This window comes from Alligator sinensis, unplaced genomic scaffold (assembly GCF_000455745.1).
Source record: "Alligator sinensis unplaced genomic scaffold, ASM45574v1 scaffold1086_1, whole genome shotgun sequence".
NCBI classification, from domain to species: Eukaryota; Metazoa; Chordata; order Crocodylia; family Alligatoridae; genus Alligator; species Alligator sinensis.
Genome location: NW_005842600.1, coordinates 426,219 through 450,974, shown reverse-complemented (window position 1 = coordinate 450,974; position 24,756 = coordinate 426,219). Strand labels below are relative to the sequence as shown.

At 48.4% G+C, this 24,756-nt stretch overlaps 1 protein-coding gene across 4 annotated transcripts in view; it reads left to right on the top strand.

Moving 5' to 3' along the window:
• Window positions 1-24,756, top strand: part of LOC102379301 (diacylglycerol kinase beta-like) — a 248,317-nt gene that overhangs the window by 129,414 nt on the left and 94,147 nt on the right. For 3 of the 4 annotated variants that reach the window (XM_025214742.1, XM_025214739.1, XM_025214740.1), the window contains exons 4-11: window positions 527-547; window positions 3,375-3,540; window positions 5,446-5,508; window positions 7,398-7,655; window positions 9,068-9,238; window positions 16,139-16,188; window positions 20,828-20,902; window positions 21,954-22,073. In XM_025214742.1, the coding sequence (XP_025070527.1) occupies window positions 527-547; window positions 3,375-3,540; window positions 5,446-5,508; window positions 7,398-7,655; window positions 9,068-9,238; window positions 16,139-16,188; window positions 20,828-20,902; window positions 21,954-22,073 (924 nt within the window). The remainder of the gene's footprint in view (window positions 1-526; window positions 548-3,374; window positions 3,541-5,445; window positions 5,509-7,397; window positions 7,656-9,067; window positions 9,239-16,138; window positions 16,189-20,827; window positions 20,903-21,953; window positions 22,074-24,756) is intronic. The other variant, XM_025214741.1, reaches the window with a different exon arrangement.

The window sequence follows — 24,756 nt, the reverse complement described above, 5'->3', positions numbered from 1 at the left end:
AAGCTCAATCATTGCAGGAGCATGATCCCCAAGCTTGTAGTCTTTGCCTACAAGGCAAGTGACTGTTTAGGAAGGTCAGGGCTCTTTTTATTGGGCTCCTGGGGATGAGATTTTTAGGGCACTGTCCTGCTACATTCTTGGTTTTTTCTCTGTAACCAAAAGAGCTATAGATTTGCTTTGCTGGGAAACTGGGGGCATGGCAGGAAGTGCAAGCTGGAAGAGAGCAAGGCAGCCTGTAGTCAGCAGCAGCCGCAGGGGTGATGAGGGGGAGTGTCACCTGGGTGGGAACCCGTGGGTTGCAAGTCAACCCCTTTACAAGCTGATTACAACCCACCCTCTGCCAGTTGGGCAGCCAGCAGGTAGGGCTTTCAGGGCATGGGATTTGCAATGAGCTGGTTCAGTTCCTTCCTGCACTGGGTGTTTCTGCAGGGGAGACTCCCCCTTTACCCCAGTGTTGCCTGTGCTCCGGCCCTTCCCCTTCTCACTAAACTCTCCTCTCTGTTTTCTTTGGTCTTCTTTCCTGCAGAAGCAAGACACCTTGAACCAAGTAAGAGACCTGGCTGCTGCTTGTCTCTGGTTTTGGTGTGTGTGGTTGGCTGTTAGCTCCTGCTTTGCATGCTGGCTTCTGCATGTTCAGCTGGGGCTGCTACTAGGGTAACCACATCCCACCCACCCCACATGTCCCTATGGCAGGCAGCTCCCCATAGGAGAAGGGGCAAACCCCAGGAGGACTGGTCTTATTAGGACCTAAACAGCAGAGACACTCCCTTCATTGCTCCCTTCCATACAAGCAAGAGACAGCAAGTCGAACACCCAGGCTTCCCACCCACCCTCCACCTTCTGCTGTTCACTAACATCTGAGCTCCCACAAAGAGTGGGAGGTGGTAAGGGGCCTTGTCACAGGCATGTCTCCCCCTGCCCTGGTATCTGGGCAGTAGAGACAGACAATTGTGCTCTTTCTCAGCCCACGGGGTTTCAGTATGTCCCTGCCAGCCCAGAAACGGGGTCTGCATGTTCCACCACAAAACCCACTCTGGGCATCTTCCTAGTTGTACAGTTTGGAAACTCTTGCCTAGAGTTATGTGGATAGTGATTTACAGAAGCAAGGTTATCTCCTGAGCTGCAGAGTGAAGTCACGCTGTGGAGAACAGAAGTCATTAAATATTTTAGAAGGGCTTTAGCTTTCCAGAAATATCCTTCTAAATGGGCGCAATTTCACTCCACTGTGACATGAGCTATTGGGTACTGTGCTCCCGTTAATGGAGATTTTCTTGCCTAGGTACCACAGGCATATCATAATGAAATGTTAAGTGGCAAATCGATTTGGGTAATTTATTTATATATAATTAAATGCAGAAAACTGAGTTAAAGCAGGACTGTGGCTGAGATTTAGTGAGAACAGAAGGCAGGAGCCTGGAGGAATTGATTTATGAGGAAAGATTAAAACAGCTTGGCTGAATGATGAGCCAGTGGGTCATGAGAAGAGACCAAGAAAAGGCCCTGATGCTCTGACTGGCTCCACAGAGTCGGACTCCTGTCTGTGCACGGAGCATACTGGGTACAGTGGGGTTTCACGTGGCTGTGGCAGTCTGCCCTTGTGAGACTGAGGTCTCGCTCTGTGCTAGTTCAGTATGGCAGTTGAAATCTGGCCCTCATTGCACTGCCTTTATCTTATTTATGCCGCTACTATTTCTGCCCCCATCTAGCTACCTTGAAAGGCTTCTCTTAGAAAGCTACCCTCAAAGTTGAGACCTAGGGTGAGAAATTTCAGTCCCTAGGGAAACCATCTGGGGGTGGGGGGGTCTGTGCTCAGTACTCTCTGAGCCAGCCCTGATGGAGCTAATTTTTACCTGAATCAACGTGCAGCAAAACCCTCCGTGTATTATCTCCAAAGGGAGCATGGCACAGGGAAAGACTCTGGAGTGGGAGGATTACACCCACTGCCTACAAAACAGGCATGGTAGGACCTGTGTCAAGGGCTTCTCTCCATCAGGACCAGAGGGATACTGGGCAGTTAGCCTTGGCTCCTTTTCCATGGTGCCAGCCACCCCAGTTTGCCAGTCTCCAGCTCCAAGAGCGGCCATGGGGAGAGGGAACCTGAATGTTCCCCACATCCCCTCATCTTTTTCAGTATGACCAAGGAGAGGGATGGGTCCAAGGGTTGTTCTTCTGAGGACGAGCGAGGCCTGTAGAGAGATGAGCCAAGACAGGGCACTTGTCCTGCCCCAGGAAGGGAAGGGCAGAGTGGGGTCGTTCTTCCCTGGCCCAGCTCAGACCCAGTGTAGCTAGCAGAGTCCTGGCATGATGGCAAAATGACCTTGGTGGGGTATATCTCAAGGAGGGTCTAGTCTGGCATTTCTGGCATGGATGAAAAAAGCTGGGGAAGGACAGAGCTAGGAAACAGTCAGCTCAGAGAGCACATTGCATGCTGGTGAGCAGAGACCTCTCTCCTGGGGTGAATGGGAAAAATTGGGGGGGGCATCAGTGGATCCAGGAAAGAGGTAAAGGGAGTGCGGGCGCCGCCGCCCCTATGGCTGTGCCACACATGTCCAGTGAGCTCTGAACTCACTGCCTGGTCAGAGCAGGCTCCTGCTCAGTGTGGCCAGTGACCTTGTTTGGAGTCAGGGCTGGCCAGAGCCCCTGCTCTTGCACAGCTCCAGAGCCTACCTGTAAATGCTGCTGCTGTTCACCCTTACCTGAATTGAGCAGCTGGGGAAAGTCAAGGAAGAGCAGTGGTTATCCTGAGCCATAGGAAAGCAGGGGCTCTGGGCAGACCCATGCTGAGAGCTCACATGTGACACAGCCAAAGTGGAGAGTGTGACTGCTACCTTCACCTAGTGCTTTTCTGCTGGGATGCGGAGGGGAGTGAAAGCAGTTACACAGCCCTCGTCCCTTGTGAATCCTTGCTGTGCTGCCTAGCAAGGTGGCTGCCCCTGGATGCCTGGCATGTGACCCATCATGGGAAAGCTTTCAGAGTCAGAGTCTGAACACAGAGGAGTTCAAAATGGTTCTGCTTAACCACAGGAGTTGAAATCCCGGGGGAAAGAAGCAGCACAGAGCAGGCGCTGTCCACATGAGAAACCTCCCACAGGAGAGCATGGAGAGGTTCCTATGAAACAGCGACACGTTCCCAAAGCTCCCTTTGCTGCTTCCCATCTGGGCCAGCAGTTCCCTGTTTTGTGTGCCCTTTGCAGAAGACACTTGCAAAAGCAGGAAAGCCGTTTTGTTCTTTGCTGGTCATTGCCTCAGGGGAAAGGCCATGTTTCTGCACAGGTCAAACATTGTGCAGAGGAGGCAAAGGAGTCTCTGTCCTTGCTGTGGGGGTCCCATGGGGAGACAGGGCATTTCTAATGGCATCCTTTGCTTCTCTGTAGCCCATTGACTATGAGGGCTTCTGGCTCTTCATGAAGACGTACCTGGAGGTGGATATCCCAGAGGAGCTTTGCCAGCACCTCTTCATGTCCTTCAAACGCAAGGTCTGCCAGTATTCCCCAGAGCCGCAGCAGCAAAGTTCTAGCGTCTCTCAGCTCAATGCACTCGGTGAGCAACATGTATTCTATTCCTGTGATATCCCCAGCCCTACCTGCTCCCCACAGCAGCAGCTGATGCAGTCACCAGCCATTCCCAATGCTGTTTGCAACCGTGCAAGTGGTAGCTAACTGAATTAGATATAGAAGTTAGCATCCTTCATGGGTGGAACTGTCTGGCCAGTAACAGACAGGTCAGACTCAATGATCTTCTGTTCCCTTCGGGCCTTCAAACTCTCTGATTTATGCACTTTGTAGGTGTCTGCTTGTTCAGCATGTTTGTCTAGCAGGCCCTGAATAGTACTGGGGGTGTGAGCTTCATTCTCCAAATCCCTCTGATTCCCTCTTTGATGTTTCAATAATGCAATCATTTGGCTGCCCTGACATATGCATGCACTGAAGAGGTTGTTAGAAATGAGGGTTGGTCCAAGAGGATGGGAAGGATGCATCTATTGATTGATTTTTTTTTAACCTATTGGAATATGATGGAGAACCAGTTCTGTTGACCCACAGCCAAGGAGGGACAACTCAGCTGATGTGTCCAGGGTCTCTGTACCCTCAAGGTGGTCCCGTACTCAGTCCATAGCCAGAGAATCAGGGCACTCATTACAATTGGTGTTCCTGGTAGATTTTGCATAACTTCTACATACAGTAGGTAGACAAAGCAAGAGCCCCTCTCTCTCGTTCTCCTCAGTTTCCAGGGCTTCCACAGGGCTAGGGAGTTTTCAATGTGAGCTTGAGTAGGTGGCTAATGTAGCTCTGGGGATGGTGGAAGAAGCTGTATCAAGAGGAAGACTGCCAGTATTTCCTGCATGGTCTGGACTCATCTGATTGCATCTGGGAAGTCATTCCATGGCTAGATCCCCACAGCAGAGACTGCCTTGTCCCTAGACCCTACTTGCTTTATTCTGGGGTTGAGTGGGCTGCCTTGTCTCAGAGGATTAGGGACTTATAAATCTCTGCTGTAATTGGCACCTGATCTATGAATGGCTTTGGAGGTCAGGACCAAGGTCATCAGCTGGCAGGGGAAGCAGACTGTGGGCCAGCGGGAGGTTTGGAGCATATGGTGAAAATTATCCCAGTGATCTGCATCACAGAGAAGCTGGGCAGTCAGAGCTTACCCGCTGGAGGCTCTGCATTGCTTTGACATCCAGCCTCAAAGATGCAAAGATGACTGCAAGGTGTCCCGGCATCCAACATACCCACCTTCAGGCCCCACTGGGTATAATGTGGCTCTGTCAAGGATGAAGGACATATGCAGCAGGCATCATCATGCAGATCCTGGTAGTGGTCCTGAGAGTGTGGCAACTAGTGCATATCACAGGGGATATAGTGTGTCCCCCACACCCAGGCATGGGGACTGCTTTCTGCTGTAGTGGAAAGACTGGTTAGGCATAGTGATCAAAGTGCGTTCTGGCCATGTCCCCTCTGAACAGCTCCAGCAGGTCAGCACCACACTTTTCAGGCCAGAAAATCTGGCTCCCAGTGCCAGATTATTAGGTTTATTTTATGTCTCCAGAGCAGAATAAAGTTAATGCTTAATGTACTAAAGGGAGGATCCTTCCACTTAAGCTGGTGTGTATTTGATTGAAGAAGAGGTTCTTTCCCTCAGACTAACATCTTTCCCTCCTATATAGCTTTTCAATAAATGACATCACCAAACAAACCTTTGGTTGTGGATTAATCCATATATCTATGACTTCGTGACTCTTTGAAGCAACTGAACATTGGTACAAGTCCTTATGTGCAGCCTTTCACCAAGTGCTCTAGTTTTTCATTTTATTTTTTCCAGGATGGGGGAGGTAGAGTGAAAGATGAGGGATGAGGCACTTCACCTGTTTCTCATAATGTTCAAATGTTTGAAGATGAATTCAGTATATTTATTTATTTATTTGTTTTGGTTCTTGTATGGATTCAGAGTCAAAGTCCATCGATGCGGGCATCTCCATTCAGACCGAAGTGGCTTGCGCCCCTGTCACAGGTAACTATTGTGTTTTTGTGACTAATCACACAATTTGTGGGATCCAGTGCATCTGAGAGAGGAAGTGTTTTTTTGGAGAAGATAACCAAATTATAAAAACAAAGAAGAACTCTGCCCAGCTCAGGTTCCAACTTTGTCTCCCTTGTTTACCCTTTGTCTACCTTGTCCTACTTTACAGCACACTGAGACATCTAGTGGCTGGATTATGTATTGCACAAAAATATTCATCACTCCAATTTATGCAAGGGACAGGTGTGTAAGGTTTGGTGCACAGGGCTGAATGTCTTGCAGCTTTGGGTATCTGTCTTGCAGTGCAGGGAAATGTAAAGCCAAAGACAGATGAGTATAGAAGAAGATGGGAAGGGTCATTTTTCCCAAACTGGCTAGATCTTTTCCTGACTGCAGGCAGTACAACAAGGGGTGCTGGTTCACTTTTGGAGGCTGCAGGTCCAGCAGGGATTTTTAAATGTATGGTTGTGCAGATAGTCTTGTTGTCAAGTTTGGAGTCAAACTGAAAAATTAAAAAAAAACCCTGGTTCAGTCCAAACTGAAATGATTTGGGTATTTTTTTGGCCAAAACAATACACCCAAGCACTTCATTTGACTCAAAGCAACATGCTTCATTTCCATTTCTGAGGCCCCAAGGAAAGCAAGAGGCTAGACTTGCACCATTCACAAAAGGGACAGTGACAGGAGCAGCAGCCACCATGTTCTTTAACTTGGTAGCCCAGTAGCGTGTTCATCTGGGTTGTAGAAGACCCTAGTTCCACTTCCTCCTCACTGTGAGGGGTTTGAACCTATATCTCCCACTTCCCAGAAGAGGACTCTTACGGGCTTTCCTAGGGTGTGTTGCTCTCATTTATTCCTATTGATGCTGTCCTGCTTTTGTATAAAGCACTTGAGTATTCATTGCAGTGGGGACTAGAACCAACTGTTTCTCAACTCAGCTGCCGTGAGGGATCTTCTTTGGCCCTGGGAAAAGCCATTCCATGGGAAGGCTGACTCTCCTGTCTGAGCAGTGCCGCCTCCTGGCCAAGTGGCAGCATGGTAGAAAGACTTCTGTTCAAACACCTGAACCCAGGGGGAAGTGGTGGCTGTCTGAACCCTCTTTAGTATAGAAGCCAGGGACCAGTTAGGCTAAAAAAAATCCCCCCAGGCAGATTTTCTTTCTCCCTGTCTAGCTCCTAATTGTTTATGGGAAATAACATGTTATTTCTGGGCCGTGGCAGGCATCCCCCAGCATATACAGGAGCATTCTCTCCCTGCAGGCTGTCCCAAGGTGACTGCAGAGTAGTTTAGAGGATGTCAGTCTCAATGATTGAACTCCATGGTTTTCCCTATTATGTTCTGTGGGATTTTTACATAATGGCCTCTCTACTGCTGCCTGGCTGTCTTTGAGCAGCTGTTCTCCCAGGATGCCTCTTCTCTGCTCCTCCAGTACCTCAGAAGCACCAAGGCACCCTGCCCCTTTCGCTCTGCAGCAGTCCCTCCGGAAGTGGGGAGGGAGGCTAAGATAGGAGACCAAGGCACTGCAAGCCCAAGCTGCTTTGGCCAGTGTCCCAGGACAGCACAACAGGCTGCTGTCACTGCAGCCCTACCAGATCTCCTCTCAGCCGTGCTCAGGTGGCAGAGTTGGGAGCTGTAACTCAGAGACCAGGAGAAGCAACGGGCTGGGCTGTAGACCCTCTTATGTTTAGCACTCGGTCAGTGACTAGTCAGACGAATCCAAAGGGCAAAGACAAGGAGTGAGGGGCGTTGCTTAAGACAGCTGTCCTGAGTTGGGCAAAGCCCAGAGCTGCTGGGGCTTGGTGCTGTGTTCTGCCCTGCAGAGCTCTTCTCGGGGGTATCCTTCACAGCCTACTCTCCACATTCATGTGTCTGCATTGCAGGGATGAATGGGAAAACTCTCTTAAGTGCCTTGGGAAGACACACTCCGGAGTCCAGGAGCTCCCAAGCTAACCTGACAGACCAGCCACCAGCCACTCTGACCCCTGCGCCTATTGCCAACAACAGTGCCATTGGGAACGCCTCTCCCAGCTGGTCCAGGTCATCCTCCCAGAAATCCACTGCCGGCACCCCTTCTGCCCACAACTCCTCAGGGTCTTCGAAGATCTCCTCTGGGTCTCTGCTCAACCCGCAATCTCCAGGTAAGCTTTAACCCGCCTCTCTGTTGCCCTGCTCAGGCCTCACTGTCCATGGCTCTTCCTGACTTTTCACCAGTCCAGTCTTGGGTCATTTTGGCTACCAAAAGTCAGAGCTTCATGTTTTGCTTTCTCCCATCACCTTCAGATAAAGGGGAACGATTGGCTAGTGCAGCCTGTCAGGTCCAGCAGAGACCTGAGACTGTACCCATTGTCGTGACTGCCTGGGGAAACTGGGATGTAGACTCTGTGAGGCTGTCATTGGAAAACTTACATTTAGGGAGCCTCAAAAGTACACCATTTTACACAGAGGCTAGAGATGAGTGTGCAAACTCCTTATCGGCATAGGTTGGACTGATTGGAGCACCCAGAGCTCTCTGGGGGTCTGTTCTTGGGGCCCTAGTATTTGATATTACTGCTGGCTTTTTAGACAGGGGCCTGCATTTTTAAAAGCAAATGACCTGAGATAGCTGCACAGTCTGTTCATCCCCTGAGGGAACAGCAGTTACATTTCAAACGCAGCAGGCTCCATACCATCTCATCACCTTCACTTGCGGCTCAGGACACAAATCCTATCCTGCTGAGACACCGTCAGTCAATGTCTTAATTACCTGGCAGCAGGGCTGCTGGGGAGTGAGGGGATATTAAAGTGACTCACCATCGCCTCAAGTTGTGCTTATGCCAACAGTGAACACTGGAGCGGGGTGAGGTTTGGAAATATCCCTAGATGCCAGATTGAACTGTCTACTGAAGGGTAAGGCCCTGCTGTGCTAAGAGTGTGGGCCATGATGGTCTGTGCCCCGGCTTCTTGGTCACTGAGCATGCAAGCCAGCCAGCTGCCTCTTGCTTTCATTTTAATTTCCTCAGTTAAGTCCTGGGGTGAATGCAAACAGGAGTTTGACTGCACCAAGGACAAACTTGGAGAGGGGAATGTCATGGGCAGTCCAGCCCCCTCGTCTCTGTGTGGGCTGCCAGAAAGGCTGTTTTACATCTTTTGGCCATTGATCCACTAGCGACCAAAAGTCATGCCACCCTCCAGCTTTGTGGTGTCCTCTGGGAAAGGAGTTGAAGCAGGTGTATGCCTGTCATACTTGAAGCTGGGCAAAGCAGCATGGCTACAGGCTGAGCCAACCCAGACTTAATCTAGCCTCTGAAGACTTCCCTTGGGCCAGAAGAAGGCTTGACCTGTTTGGGTTTTGTGCATTTTGCTTTGCCCGCATTTGCACTTCCCAGTTCTAGACTGTGGAACAGAAATGCCACAAGAGTGGAGGTTTCACCCATTGTTTCAGTCGTGTCCAAGCACCACAGTGCACACAACACATGACACCTTGGCCAGGGGTAGGTCACTCAGGGAGGAGCAGTAAGGGAGCAAGCTGGCAATTGGGGGTGGCCATTAATTATCTCCTTTCCTCCCACAGGCGGAAGGAGCTTGGAGAAGAGGTTACCTTTCAGCCTCCGGAAGACTCACAACTCTTTGAAAACGGCCAACGCACACCCGCCAGCCCCAGTGGCTCCTGTAGTGTACTTGAAGGACATTGTCTGTTACCTGTCGCTGCTGGAAAGAGGACGGGCTGAGGATAAGCTGGAGTGTAAGTGCTTGTGGGCAGGCGAATGTTTCAGACTGAGGTGCCAGCGATGGTGGCTTGTCTAAGGTGGAGGGAGGCTGGGAGGCTGGGAGGACTGGTTGGCAATGGCTTCTCTTTATGGGTTAGTGAAAAGAGCAAGACAAGATGGGGGGGGGGCCGTGTCTTGTGTTCACAACTGATCTACTCTCTGTGACCTGGACAGTGCACCAGCCTCTCCTACAATGTAGACAGAGGGAAAATGCTGCAACGGAGATGAGGTTTTGGAAGAATTGGGACCCTTAAAAAAAAAAAAAAGCAACAGTAACATGGTTGCCCCCATTCCCCTCTCACTGACATATCTGTTATTGTCAAAGCATTTCAGACAGGGTCAGAGCTCTTTGTTGATTAGCTCACTGACCGTGGCTGATACTGTGAAGAAGGTGGCTGATGAGATTTCTTCTTGAAGACCCTTGTTGTGTTGATCTGGAATCACTAGGGCTGTCGTGTTTCAACTTTGAGAAATAGAGGTGTTTCTAGGAACTGATGTTGGCAGAAGCGTTCTGATTGCCTTGAGTTTTCATCACAAGTCAAGGAAGCTTCTTACATGGACTCAAGGGTTGCACTGCAGTGTTTGGGGGTTGACTCTGCTCATTTAACCCCCAGCCATTGCTTTTTACTTAGCTTCCAGTATGAAAACAGTCAAATGACCTGAATAGTCAGAAGCCCATGTAGATTTTTTTTTTTCTTCTTGTAATGGTTTGTATTAATTATACAAAGCTCTTTATTGCCTTATAAAAGCAGGGTCTTGCAACTGAATATGCTCTTCTGAGGAATTTCTCCCCTAAATTGCCCTCATTCCTAAATATTCTGAGAACCAGAAAACCTCCCCTTCCCAAAATTTAACTCATCAGCCTGACTCTACACAGGTCATGCTAGCCAAGCAGGGAAGAATCTAGCATGTCACAAAAGAGCAATCCCAAAAGAAGACTGTAGTGAAGTGGTGAGTGTGCATTTATGTACGGCTGCCCCCCACCCCGGTATAATCAGCCTTGCACCGCAGTCACAGGCTTTTCTCAGCTGACAGCTGTCCATAAGTTCGTGTCTACACAGATAAATTGAGCTAGTATAATGGTACTGATATAACATGCCATGAGGACAGTCTTATCAGTCGTGTATACACACACACCTGATAAGACTGTCTACATGGCATGTTATACCAGCACCATTATACTAGCTCAGCGTACCTATGTAGACATGTATATGGGTTTGGTTTAGTTTAAACCTCTTCCCAACTGAAAATAGCCCTCTTGTGGCAGACCAAGCCTGCTCATGTGATATAAATATATCAGCATAAAAAACTTTCTCGTGTAGACAAGGCCAGAGTTTCCCCTCCAACAGCTTGGGGCCTGGGCTGGTCAGCAGTGGAGGATTTGAATTGCTGTGTTGTTCCCAGCCTTGTTGGTACATGTAGTGATCATGCTAGAGCCCGATGTGCTCTAGGAGAGCAGTGGTTGGTGCTCATAGCATGTCTGCAACCCCTTGGGCAGGAGTTGCAATAGCAGCGCAGAGGGAGCTCTTTTTTCCAGCCAATTAGCAGGCACATAAGCCAGTGGCATTGGTTAGGTCAGTAGTTTTCACTGTTATCTTACTCCAGTCCAGCTATCTGTGTGCTCAGAGGAATTTTTTTTTCACTGTCCTTGAAAGAGGAGAGCTCTCTGGGCAGCACCTAGCATCTGGGCAGCACCTAGCACAATGGAGTGCTGACTCCCCCGCCCCCCCACAACAGGCTGGCTTCGCTCTATGGCAGTGCAAAGCATTCATGATAAATGGCAGCCATCTTTGGTACTGCAGACACTGCACCCCCAGCCCTTCCTTTCTTGAGCTGTCCCTTCGGCCTGAGTGCTCTCTAACGCCTAACGCCCAACTCTGCTGGTTATAGTCGGGAGAGACTCCATTTCATAAAAGGGTCTGGGCTTCTGGTACCTTATCATGTGTTTTAACAGTTAACCCGGAGGTTGTTGGGAAGGGCTTTTCTCCTTTCTACTCTCCCCCCACTTTTCCAGGAGCTATGCTGTTGAGGGAGGCTATGTAGCAAGCTGGTACAAGCCCACGCACATGCTCAAGGGAGCTGGCATTATGTCAGCCACTCATCTCACTTGGGTGCATGAAAAACAGTGGGGCTGCCAGGTTTTGCACTCGTTAATCACTGCATTTCCCATCAGTCTCCTCCTACCCCACCAGCTGCTGCTGGGGAATTCCCCCCTGCCAGTTCTCGCTCTCCATCAGTGCCTGCCCCTTCACCCCTGACTTTGGCTTCTTTCCCTTCCCTTTCCCAGCAGTGCCTGAACCCCTGGGATGTCTCTGTGACGTCTCAGCAGCTTGGCTTATGGCAGGGAAATTGAACCACCTGCATTTTTTAAATGCCCAGTTGCTTTTAACGGATGGGAGTGCAAATCCTGGTTACATCAAAGATTTCCTAGCTGCGATGCCAGTGACTCACATAGGCCAAATCTGCTGGCTTCAGCAAAGACAAGTAGGAGCCAATAGCCCTCTCTGTCCTCTTCATTTTCTAAATTCATAGATGGTCAAATAGCATTTGAAAAAATCCATTTGCATTGAAAGTGAGGCCATTGTTTACAATGACAAACACTTGCATGTGTTTTCATTACTACCTGCAGTGACCTCGTGCACACTGTCTATGGGCTTAGCTGGGGCGGGCAATTGTTTTGGGCAGAGGGCCGCTTACTGAGTTTTGGCAAACTCAAGGACCGCATGACAGGCAGCCAGGGACAGATAAATATTAATTTTCTAAATGTTTTAGGTGCCCCGTGGGCCGGATAGAATGGCCTTGCAGGCCACATCCGACCCACGGGCCACATTTTGCCCATGCCTGGGCTTAGCAGTATGATAGCAGAATGAGAACAGCCTTCTCTCATGCCCTGTTATGAGGCCTTCTTTAATAAAGGTGTGAGGTATCCAGACATTTAACAGTGGTCAGTGGGAAGGGAAGGGTTAGCTTTTATGCAGCCCTGGCTTGTAGTTCACAGCAGCTTCCCTACCCATTTAGGTATGTATAATGCTGTGAAGGAAACTGCATCAGAGCTGCCCAGAGCACTAGAGCTTTTTGCTGCTGTGTCACTTGTTCAAAGTAACACATTGTGGGGGAGGAAAGAAAACCAAACCCAGGGACAACGCTTGGGTTCAGAGCAAGAAATGGGGGGGGGGGGAGGGACACCCACCTTCCAAAATGTCAACGTTTTGGTGTTTTGAAAAAATGCAGATGGAATTGATAATCTCTATTCTAAATAAATCAAAATGAAAAGTGCACTTTGTTGGAAAATATTCCCTCACAAAAATTCAAGCAGAAAGTTTTCAGGCTAGCTTGTTCACGATGGGAGGGTGGTGTGGATGGCCAAAGCATTACTCCAAGTTACACACAATGAGTACACTCCTGTTATGCCATGCTTCTAGTATGCATCTCATGAGGTCCCTTCCAGCCCCTGATGTCTATGACGTCTATGAAAAGAACTTTAAAAAACCAACTTGAAGACACAATGGTGGAAGAAACAATCATCCACAGATTGGATTGTCTAGTATGGTCACAGGAGGGACTATGGATTCTTATCCCATTCCCTGGACTAGCTGTGACGTCTTATGTCATTTAATGTGCTGACTTCCTTGTTCATCTCCATTGATCTAATCAGCCCTTTTTACCTGTCCTAGCAGTGTCTCCTCCCCCATCCCTTTTCCTTCTGTATAAAACCCTCCATTCACAGCATCTGGCAAAGTAGGCTACCACCTGTGAAAGCTCATGCTTCTCTGAAGCCGTTCATCTCTAAGATGCCACCTTGCCCTGTCTTTGCCGGCAGTAGTGATGTGCACTTCTTCAGCACCCTCCCCTCAAAGATCTTTGGCAAACAGAAGCATGTTTAGCCTCTGAAAGCTAAAGACTGCCATTGTCATAGTATCTGGGTGAAGAATGAGGCCCAGACTATCTTGGGATACCTTTGCTCTTGTTATATAGGACTGTCCCCTAAGGGCAGTTCTTGTGGCATGCAGCCATGATGTCATGTCCATGGCCATCTTAGCGGTCATTGTCAGAGCAGGGCATAGCATTTGGCCCCTGTGACTTCCTGCCTTGTGCTTTCAGAAGGAACTTCTTTCTTTTATGACCAAGTGCCTGCAGCTTCTAAACTTCCAGTCCCAAAAATGTACTGTCTGAAAAGCCAATTAAGATTGCTAAGTGACCACCTACCACTGGGCCCTAGGTCTTGAAAACAGAAAAATTACAGTCTTAGGGCACCATCAATCTTATTCTGCCCACTTAATAGAAGCCATGTCTGTATCAGCGCTAAAGAAGTGCATATTTCATTGGATCTGTCACTTTCCTTTTGCATGAATCATGCATGACTCGCAACACTATGCACTCACTGAACAGTTACATCTTTTCTGCAAAAGAGCCTTGGTCTGAAAACTTCCTGTTACTGATAGTGGTTCAGCTCCATTGGAAACCCTTCTTTAGAAGCATCATGTAGCTGAACACCATCTCAGAACAAGTCAGGTTTACCCAGTGCTAAATAGCCTGATGGCAGCTGGCACCTGTCTACACTGTCTTGCAGTGTTGCCTACTCTAGGGCGGCTAAGCTGATGTTAGCAGAGGTATAACTGCCCGGCACTGTGCCCCAGGCAGTGGTGGCTCATGGGGAGGGAGCAGTGTGTGGAGGTTTGCTGCTGCATGGGGAGATGTTACCTCATATTTTGCAGGTAATGTGTGTGTTAAATGGTCATTTAAACACTGATTTTCATTGGCAAACAAAGAAAGCAACATCTACACCAGAGGACAGGATGGTAAGGCACCCCCTTAGCTCCATTCGGGTACTCCTCCCTGCCCCCCACCCCATCACCTTAGGCATCACCCAGAGCTCATGCCCTGCTCATCCACCCATCATTAAGCTCTGCCAGAGACTAGTACCAAAGGGAAATGTCCCTAACATAGGTAGGACCAATGGGGAGCATGCATCCAGTGTAAAGGATAAATGGGAAGGGTGACAGTCTGTTTTAAATGATTCCGAGCACAAACCTGTGACTTACAGATTGTTAATGGCTGTAAGACAAGAAAGGCCCTACATTTCTGGGGAATAATAGCTCATCACTTCCTCTGCGTATTAAAATTGCTTGGCTTGCTGCCTAACAGGGGCATTAGTCACTCGCTCACAAATGTGCTGCCTGCTGCATGTGTCATTGCTTATTACCTGACGGGGCAATCTGTGCATAAGGGAAGGTGATCAGAGTAGGTTGTTGCAGTGAAGGAGTTTCTGCTGCTCTGCCTCTGTCTGTAGATCCCATGCCAGGGGAAGGGGGCTCTGTTGTTGTGCAGTGAAACTGCAAAGCTGCCCTCTAGCATCTACAGGCTCATTTGTCTTTCTTTTGCTTCTATTAGCCTTTCAGAGGGGTGTTAAAGCAGCTTGAGGGAGGCTGGAGTTTCTGGTGGGGATGTCTGTGACATCAACTCGTGAGATGGATTTTTCAGTGGCATAATTCACAAGAGCCACGTAGACAGGGGACCATAGATGTTGGACTTGAACAGTACTTTATTGGAGCCATTTCATACCCCCTACTGCCATCATTCACATCCTGGGTTTATGCATCTCTGTTACGGTAGAAAAGCAAGCACAACGTGCTTAGAGGAAATGGAGATCCTCCACTGAAGAAAGCACTTGCTCATTAAGAAAGAAGAAAGAAGCTTGTAAAGTAGCCCTGGCAGCCATAAAGAGATTGATGGCCTCCCATGCTCTGCTCCCTACATGCTCCATTCATGACACCAGCTGAGGTGGACAGTGCTCCTCTTCACCATGCACTGGGGAGGTGGCTAACAGCATTGCCATTTATTGTCGTCTTTAGATGCCAATGTTAGGGTTTCCCAGATTGTGAAGGGGCAACTGACACCTCCCACAGGGGTTATCGCAGAGTCTCTGCAGACTCATGGAGGCATCACTGCATTGATTTACTCATGTTCTTGCTTTAAAAGCTGTCTTTGGCACCAGAGTATTCAAGGCTTGTTTCTGGTTTTTTGTTTTTGTTTTTAAACAAACTTGAGACTCTTGAGCACAAAACACAGCTGTGGGGAAGAGACCCCCACTGTGAGATGGCTTATCTACCCACAAAGCATTTGGCCCACCTTGCTATTCAACTCTACCTAATGCAGAATTAAAACAAACACTTTCCTCAGTGCCAAAGACTCACAGGCTCTCAGTGGCTAAAGGCAGTTTTGAGAAGTTCAGCTGCACTTTTACATCTACTTCCTTTTAGTCCTAGAAGTGCTGGATAATTGCCCCGCAGCACCACCCACCATCCTGTTGGCTTCTCCGAATGCCAGTTTCTCTCCTTCTCACAGCTCCCTCCACACCCAGCTCCTTTGGAAAAGCTCTGGACGACTCATTAGGAAAAGAAAAGCTCTTCTGTGTCACCGGAACCAGCCTTGGGGATCTAATAGAGAATTTGATAAGTAGAGCATAGCCAAGCAAATCCTACAGCAATGCCTAGCTCTTGTATGGCACTTTTCACCTCCAAATGCTTTAGGCTGAAGATGGGTATCATTTTGCACTGCACAGTAAAGTGTATTTAGGAAAGCACATAATGAGACACAGCCCAGGGGGCTGCAAGTGAGATCTCTGGGTTTTAGTGCATCTCTGACATCGAGGAGAAGGTGCCTGGAGTAGACTATGGATGGCTGGCCATCAGCTGTATTTACATCTTACATAAGATGAGAGCTCCCTGAGAAGCCCAAGGGCATGGGTTCAGTGGGCCACGAGTGCGTGCCCATGAAAGCTATGGGAGCGGCCCCAGGCTGGAATGCAGCTTGGTGAGCTTGTTCGTCCACAGCCCTGCTTCTGCCTCATGCCTGGTGTGTTTGTTTGTTTGCAGTTATGTTTCGCCTGTATGATACGGATGGCAACGGCCTTCTGGACAACTCGGTAAGTCTTCCCCAAGGACCTTGTCCGATAGAGACATCTTCTTGAGCCCATCTCTCCTGACATAGGAGGACACCTACAGGCACCTGCCCAGCTCAGGCATGGTCATCAAACATGAGCAAGGGCAGCACCTGAGCCTATGAGTCATTCAGAGAAACTCTGGCAATATCCAGCCCCATTGTCCAAGCAGGCCATTGCATGCTGGTTGTCTTGGGCTCAGTCAAGGGATGTATTAGATCAACTTGAGATTATCTGTGGGACACTCGGCCGGAGAGCACATTTGCAGTGGTGTGCAACAGGCATCTGTACAAATCACACTGTCTCACATAGAGACCTGTAATTCATCACATCAACCCACAGATACGTGGAGGGATTGCATGAGTGGAAGACACCTGAGATGTTTCCTTAGATCTGTGCTGGCCATTCAGCCCAGCAATTCAGGGCATGGAGGCAAGTCACCACCTCCTGGCCAGGCTGCAGTCACTTTGCAAAAGAGGCTTCCTGAATCCAAACACTGTCAGAACCTCACCTGAAAGGCAATCTCTGTATTGACTCTCTCAGCTCCTTCTAGCTCAGCCAGCTTGTTTCTAGGCAAGAAACTAGGGTGGTTTCCTCCAGATCACTGGGTACATCACCATGTGTGCACTCTCCATTCAAGCCTCTCATTGGAGCTAATTTGCGTCTATGCCAGAGCTATTTCATTCAGAAGTAGCTCCGCATGGTACCATGTAGGTACAGAGAGAGGTAGTTAGCTATGTTAGTCTGAAGTCAGTCAGAAGGCAGGGTATATATAGACTAAATTAAACAGACAGACAGAGACAGAGAACAAATGCACAAACTTTTGTGAACCCAAGTTCACTTCACCATATAATATTCCTTCACCAAGCAAAAACTGCTATTATACTGCTCATGTTCATTTGAGTCCTTTTGGGGACATTTTTTTCTGCCCTTTCCCTCCTGTTTCTCTGGGGACAAATTCTAATTCACTTACTCATGTTGAACTCTGGTTCACCTCAGGGGTAGATATTGAAGCAGAGCATCCAGTTCTATGGGCAGTATTTGGAGGCAAGGGCAGAAATTGTTCCAAAACCTAGTAAAAAAATAACTTTCCCACAGAACTGGGAAATCCACTCTTTGATTTTACTTTTTTAAATCATTTGGAGCAGCTGCTACCGAGTATCACCATCATTTTCCCATCAAAGTATTTCCTGTGTTGTGAGAGAGAGAAAAAGTGGTAAGGTGTCACACAAAGAGGAGATGTATTGGTTTAAAAAGCACAAAAAAAAATGTCAAGGCACAGTAGTCTTGATTTAATAATTAAAAAAAAAAAGTTAGACTAGTCCAACCAGTCTACAAGGTCATGTTACGTTAGTGGTAGTGTGTGTATGAAAGGTCACAAGCTGGCAGAGGGTAGATTCAGACTAGACATCAGGAGGCGCTACTTCATTGTCAGGGCGGCTAGGATCTGGAACCAACTTCCAAGCAAAGTGGTGCTGGCTCCTACCTTGGGGGTCTTTAAGAGGAGGCTGGATGAATACCTTGCTGGGGTCGTTTGACCCCAGTACTCTTTCCTGCCATGGCAGGGGGTCGGACTTGATGATCTGCTCAGGTCCCTTCCGACCCTACCAACTATGAAACTATGAAAGACCATTAACATAGCACAACAGAAAGTAAAGTGAAAAATCAAGAACAAATTTCAAAATCCCAGAATCAAGTTTCCCTCCAGGAAAAAAAAATCATGTTTTTTCACATTTATTCTGTGTCAGTTTTTAGGGTTATTGAGACAGTTTAGGGTAAATACAGACATTCAGGAAGGTTAGATCATGTTAAAAATGGCCACGTGATCTAACTTATTCCCCCCAGGTGTGGACCTTACACTTAGATCCCTAGTTAGGTAGATCTAAATGCAAACAGTACAAAAGTTCAGGGGTGTGAACTGTACAGAAGTAACAGTTTTCACATGATCAGGCCTCAGAAAGCAGTCTATAGCTGGTGACTGAACACAAGTTCACAGCTGTAGACAGCTTCAAAATGGTGGATTGGAAGAAAATCTGCCCCCCTCATTGCATGAGGGTTCATATGAAGACATTTCAAAACAGAGTGTCTTCTGTAACTTGTGTCTGCCTGCCTGCAAGCCTTGAGCTGTTTTCAGAATAGGAGCGGGGAAAGGGAGCAGAGGGAGTTTGGTTTGGGGGTTTTTTTTCAACCCCTGCTGGAGGATGGGGAAGGGTGTTTGAATCTGCTCTCCCTGAGCTGGGGGAACTCCAATTCACCCACCCCACCATCCAGTGCCGGTTGGGGAACACCTAGAACAAGCTCCCTCTGCTCCCTTCCCCCCAATTCAGAAACAGGGAGAGGCTGGGAGAAAGGAGAACACTTCCTGCAAAGCCTTCTCAGTTACAGCGGGGAGCTGCACATCTGTCTGTGCCCCAGGATGGTTAGATCAGTCTAAAAATGGGTGAACCAATCCAAGTCTGGAAGAAGGCCAATGTGGTGCCTATCTTCAAGAAAGGGAGGAAAGTGGATCCGGCTAACTATAGGCCCATCAGCCTGACTTCTATCCCGGGGAAGATCTTAGAAAAGTTTATTAAAGAGGCCATCCTTAATGGACTGGCCGACGCCAACATCTTAAGGGATAGCCAGCACGGGTTTGTTGCGGGTAGGTCTTGCTTGACCAATCTCATTTCCTTCTACGACCAGGTGACCTATCACCTGGACAAGGGAGAAGAGATTGATGTCATATATCTTGACTTCAAAAAAGCCTTCGATCTGGTGTCCCATGATCGCCTCTTGGAGAAACTGGCCAATTGTCGCCTTGGGTCCTCCACGATCCGCTGGCTGGAAAATTGGCTCCGGGGTCGGACCCAGAGGGTAGTAATCGATGGAAGTCACTCATCGTGGTGTCCTGTGACCAGTGGGGTCCCCCAAGGCTCTGTCCTTGGACCCATACTGTTCAACATCTTCATTAATGATGTGGACACTGGAGTCAGAAGCGGACTGGCCAAGTTCGCCGATGACACCAAACTTTGGGGCAAAGCATCCACACCAGAAGACAGGCAGGTTATCCAGGCTGACCTGGACAGGCTCAGCAAGTGGGCGGACGAGAATCTGATGGTGTTCAACGCCGATAAATGCAAGGTTCTCCACCTTGGGAAGAAAAACCCTCAGCATCCTTATAGGCTCAGCAGTGCTATGTTGGCTAGCACTATGGAAGAAAGAGACTTGGGGGTCATCATTGACCACGAGATGAACATGAGCCTGCAATGCGATGCGGCGGCTAGTAAAGCGACCAAAACGCTGGCTTTCATCCATAGATGCTTCTCAAGCAAATCCCGGGACGTCATTCTCCCCCTGTACTCGGCCTTAGTGAGGCCGCAGCTGGAGTACTGTGTCCAGTTTTGGGCTCCACAATTCAAAAAGGATGTGGAGAAGCTTGAGAGAGTCCAGAGAAGAGCCACGCGCATGATCAGAGGTCAGGGAAGCAGACCCTATGATGACAGGCTGAGAGCCCTGGGGCTCTTTAGCCTGGAAAAGCGCAGGCTCAGGGGTGATCTGATGGCCACCTATAAGTTTATCAGGGGTGACCACCAGTATCTGGGGGAACGTTTGTTCACCAGAGCGCCCCAAGGGATGACGACTAGGTCGAATGGTCATAAACCACTACAAGACCGTTTCAGGCTGGACATAAGGAAGAATTTCTTTACTGTCCGAGCCCCCAAGGTCTGGAACAGCCTGCCACCGGAGGTGGTTCAAGCACCTACATCGAACACCTTCAAGAGCAAACTGGATGCTCATCTTGCTGGGATCCTATGAACCCGGCTGACTTCCTGCCCTTTGGGCAGGGGGCTGGACTCGATGATCTTCCGAGGTCCCTTCCAGTCCTAATGTCTATGAAATCTATGAAATCTATGAAAGTTAACTGTTCCTCCAAGGTAATCTAACTTAATTGGGTCTGGCGAGACTGATGTAAGTAAACATTTGTACAGTTCCGGGCCCAGCCCTGGGGCTGGGAAAAGCCCAGCCACTGGTCCCAGCCTTGGCCCTGCACTTTTCCTACCACCCGCTCACCCTGACACCCAGCTATTTTTAGTCCCCTGGCCCTTCACCCCACCCCAAAATGGACAGCCCTCATCCTGCATCCCATGGACCAGCCTGCCCACCCCCCACACAGCCTGCTAGCACCCCTGATCCTGCCAAATCCTCCGACTCCGCTGGTGCCCTCTGAGCCCTCCAACTCCCCCATTAGCGCTGCTCCCCTCCCCCATCTCAACTTAACTTCGATGGGATGTCCATTTTTTAACTCAATCTAACCTCTTTCTTACCTCTCTGAGTGTCTGTACTTACCCTTTGTGAAGAAAAATCAGTTTCAGGAAAACAGCTTTTTCCAAAGAAAACTTTTTTATCCAGATGTTCCAACCAGCTGAAATGTGGCTGCCTGTAGTAAAGGTGTTTCCCCACCAGACCTGTAACCTCAGTGTCCACACTTTAGTTTGTATAGGGTTTGGTTTGAGGTCTCTTCCACCTTGTGTCTATGTGAATAGCCTATGCCATGAGTTGTACATGCTTGTAGTACTGTCAGATGTTGGTTGAGGGACATCTCTGATTGTCTCTGTTTCCTTGTTTGTCTCCTCTCTGGGCTCAGGAGCTGGATCGAATCATAAATCAGATGGTGCATGTAGCAGAATACCTGGAGTGGGACTCAACAGAGTTAAAACCAGTAAGTTACAGAAGATCCTGTGGCCTCTCTCAAGCATGTGACAATTGTTAGAGGAGATGAAGTTGAAAAGACTGAGGTGACCATTTTGGCAGCTGCTTATGCTGCAAGGGCAGCTCTAAAAGTTGTTCTTTCTGAAGACACAGCACAGCTCAGGAAGGTAAAATTGAGGCATCTAATCAGGGGCTTTGTTATCCAGGGGCAATGTTGCTTATTCTGGCTTTTTAATGTTGCGGCTAGCTGCTATAGAGATAGAATCATAGTAAATTACTGTTGGAAGGGACCTTAGAAGGCCACATCTAGTCCAATCACCTGCTCAAAGTAGGACCAGCCCCAACTAGATCATCCCAGCCAAGGCTTTGTCGAGCCAGGTCTTAAAAACCTCGAAGGAGGGAGATTCCACAACCTCCCTGGGTAACCTGTTTCAGTGCTTTACTACCCTCTTCATGAGAGATTTTTTCCTAATATCTAATCTAAACTTCCCTTGCTGCAACTTGAACCCATTGCTCCTTGTTCTGTCATCTGCCACCACTGAGAACCGTCCAGCTCCGTCCTCTTTGGAACCCCCTTGCAGGGAGCTGAAGACTGCTATTAAATCCCACCTCAGTCTTCTCTTCTTCAGACTAAATAAGCCTATACACAGAGATAGTCCCAAAGAGAGGGGAGCTGGGACCTGAGATGAGGAAAAAACAGTGCTAGATTCATTCTGAAGAGACAAAGCTCCTCCGTTCATGCCTCTGCCCTTTTAATAATAAGGGTTGTTAAAAGAAGAGGCGATGGTGGAGACCTTCCAGAATAGTTAGGGAGGAGAGGCCAGGTGTAAACAGCAGGGTAGAAGCTGGGTGGGAAAATGCTGTGGGGTATGAAGGGCACAGGGCTGCAGTCAGAGATCTGTGCTGGCCTCTGGGCACTGGAAATGGCATCAGCCTTGCCCTGTTCATTGCCTAGGTTTTCAGTTCTTCACATAAATGCTCTGACTTGCCATCCTGAGGCACCCCAGTGAATAGCTTCAGAAAGACTGCATGGTGACTCCTGGGGCTCTTGTTTCTTCCAGATTTTGAAGGAGATGATGGAGGAAATTGACTATGATCATGATGGGACTGTGACGCTGGAAGAGTGGATCCGGGGTGGAATGACCACCATCCCCTTGCTGGTCTTGTTGGGGATGGAGACGGTGAGTGCTCAGCATAGAGATCAGGTGCTAGGTGTACAGTCCTTGGAGATTGGGTGTTCCTCACTGCAGCCCACTTGGGCAAAGGAGCTTATCCTTCCCCTAGGGGCTCTTCCAGGTGCGATGTCCCAAAGTAGCAACGCAAAGGGAAGCTTGGCTACCCAGCCCTGCTGGACACAGCCTAATTCTCTTTGCACCAAACCATGCACCCAACTGCAGAGCCCTGTGTACAACCAGAGTAGCACAAAATGGCTTTATGCAATGGAGAGCAAGACCTGCAGATGGTGACGTTATCCCCATTGGGTGAGGAGCTCCTTGCACCCAGTGGCCCCTCCAGAGCCCTATGTGTCCACACCTGCATTCATTCAATTCCTCTGTCCCTGTGTTGTGTGTGCCCCCTCACAGCTGCAGCAGCTGAGCTGTAGCCTGCCCTTTCTCTAGGAAAGCCCCCTCCATTTTCTGTCTGCACTGAACCTGATTATAGATACTTCTTTTGATTTCTAATGGAGATGCTGCATCATCACACCCAAACAGGCTGACCATAACTCAGGGCTGCAGGTAACTGTTCACAAAGGCAAAGGGAGAGGGAGAAAGGTGAGATGTTGGGTGCAGCTGCTGGAGAGTTCAGTGAGCAACATAGTACCACAAGAGGGTGCCACAGCCTTAAAAACCCAGCACCCAGAGCCCTGCTCTTCCCATGCTGCTGCTTCAGCAAAAAGGTTAGCAGGCTGTGGGGAAGTGTAAATGCCAACCAGAGAGCCATCATATTATAAGCTATAAGTCAACTCTGACTGCGGGGAAGAATAAATAGAAGCCTCCTTTAAAGAGGACATCTGTCAGGTCATTTGACATGTTTCCAGACTTAGTGAAGGATTACTTGGACTCCTGGGCTACCCACCAAACAGCCAAAGGGTGCACGCCAGGGGCCAGCCTCCCAGCTCATGTGAATCAATTTCTGGTAGAACGAGAGCACTGGGCCTCTACTGCAGAGCAGGCCCAGGAGAGGCACCTGTCTCATAAAGACATGTCTGCAGAATCTTTTAAGTCCCAATTCAAGGTCAAGGAACGTTCGCACAGTGTAAATTACAGCTCAGATGCATTTGCTAGTGTGAGAACAGAATTATCATCAGGGAGGAGTATTGCCCCAAGCTTTTCAAAACTGTTCTGTCTTCACTTGTTTGCTGAGGGTTGCATTCAGGCTCTTGGTTCCTGTGTGTTCTCAGCTGCAGTCTGATGACGCTTCTCGAAGTGCTGGCGGTATCATTAGTTCTAAGGTAAAACTCTAAGACACACAGGGCCAGCACAGATAACACATTTACACTTCCATTGGTTTTAGACACTGATGTAAAGTACACCAGGTTCCCAGAGCGCACAAAACAGCTATTCTGGGTGGCAGGGAGCAAGTAACAGTCTGTTTGTCATGCACTAACTGCTACCCCAGGATAAGGTGTGGACAGATGGCACCTACGCTGGCGTGATTTACACCAGTGGAGTTTTACCGCTGCTATTTTTCCTGGAGTATGTCCACACAGGATCTGAGTAGGTTACACTGGTCATGGGGCTGTATATCGTCAGTCCACTCCTTTTTTACATTGATTTAAACAAGGCCTGTATTCAGACTCACTGAGATGCAGAATTAGGCCTTGAAAAATCAAAGTTCATTCAGTTGACTTTTAAAATGTATTCATTTCAAAGTTGTAAGTTTCTTTCTTGCCCAGGGATTTCCAGTAGCCCAGGGCTGTTTGGTATGTTGTGTCCTAGGGTTTTATTATTAATGTGAGAGGTAGCTAAAACATTAGATTCCAGGTCCATGCCCAGGATTCGCCAAGTGGTAAAGCAGAAAGAACAGAATTAGGCTGGTTTTGAAGAGATTTTAGCCCAAATATTCAGGCTTCTGTGGGTTCATTCTAAGGAGGTCCTTTATATATAAAGGCTCTATTAGGCCTGAATCCATTCTAGCAAAAATTGCTATCGTTGTTTGTTTGAATTCTTAAACACATTCCCTTCAGCTGTGTTGGCCCTCATTCCTGTGTTTGCCTTCTGCATAGGGTCAAGTGAACAAGCTTACCGGTGGGAAGGTTCAAGGAAACAGAGCTTTTTAAGTGACTGTTGGAAAGTGCTTGTGCCTTAAACTCAGCTCCAAGAGATACGCTTATCCAATTGGGAAACACCAACTTATCCTGCAAACCATCTAGAGTCAGCACAGCTTGAATGTTTGACAAATTGTGAGCCAGCCAGAGTGGGAAGGATTGGCTTTAACTGTTCAGCAAATAAAGTCCAGAAAATGATAAGCTACTTGTAGACATCTGGTAAACAGAGAGTGGTAGAGTGAAATGAATGGTTTGTTAAACTCAGGGTGTGTGTGTGTGTGTGTGTGTGTGTGTGGGTGTGGGTGTGCGGGACAGTGGAAATAATGAAATAATGTGTGTGAGAGAGAGGCTGTCTGAGAAATTTCCCTTTAAGTCTCAGGATTACTAGCATGCCCAGAATTTCCAACCAGAATTTTTGCAACCCCAGATAAGAAGCAGAGTTGGTTCAGAGTTTTCTTACTCTACCAACATATTAAGAAGCTCAGTTAGCACTGGGTGTTTCATAGTTTCATAGTTTCTAGGGTCGGAAGGGACCTGGGCAGATCATCCAGTCTGACCCCCTGCCATGGCAGGAAAGAGTACTGGGGGTCAAACGA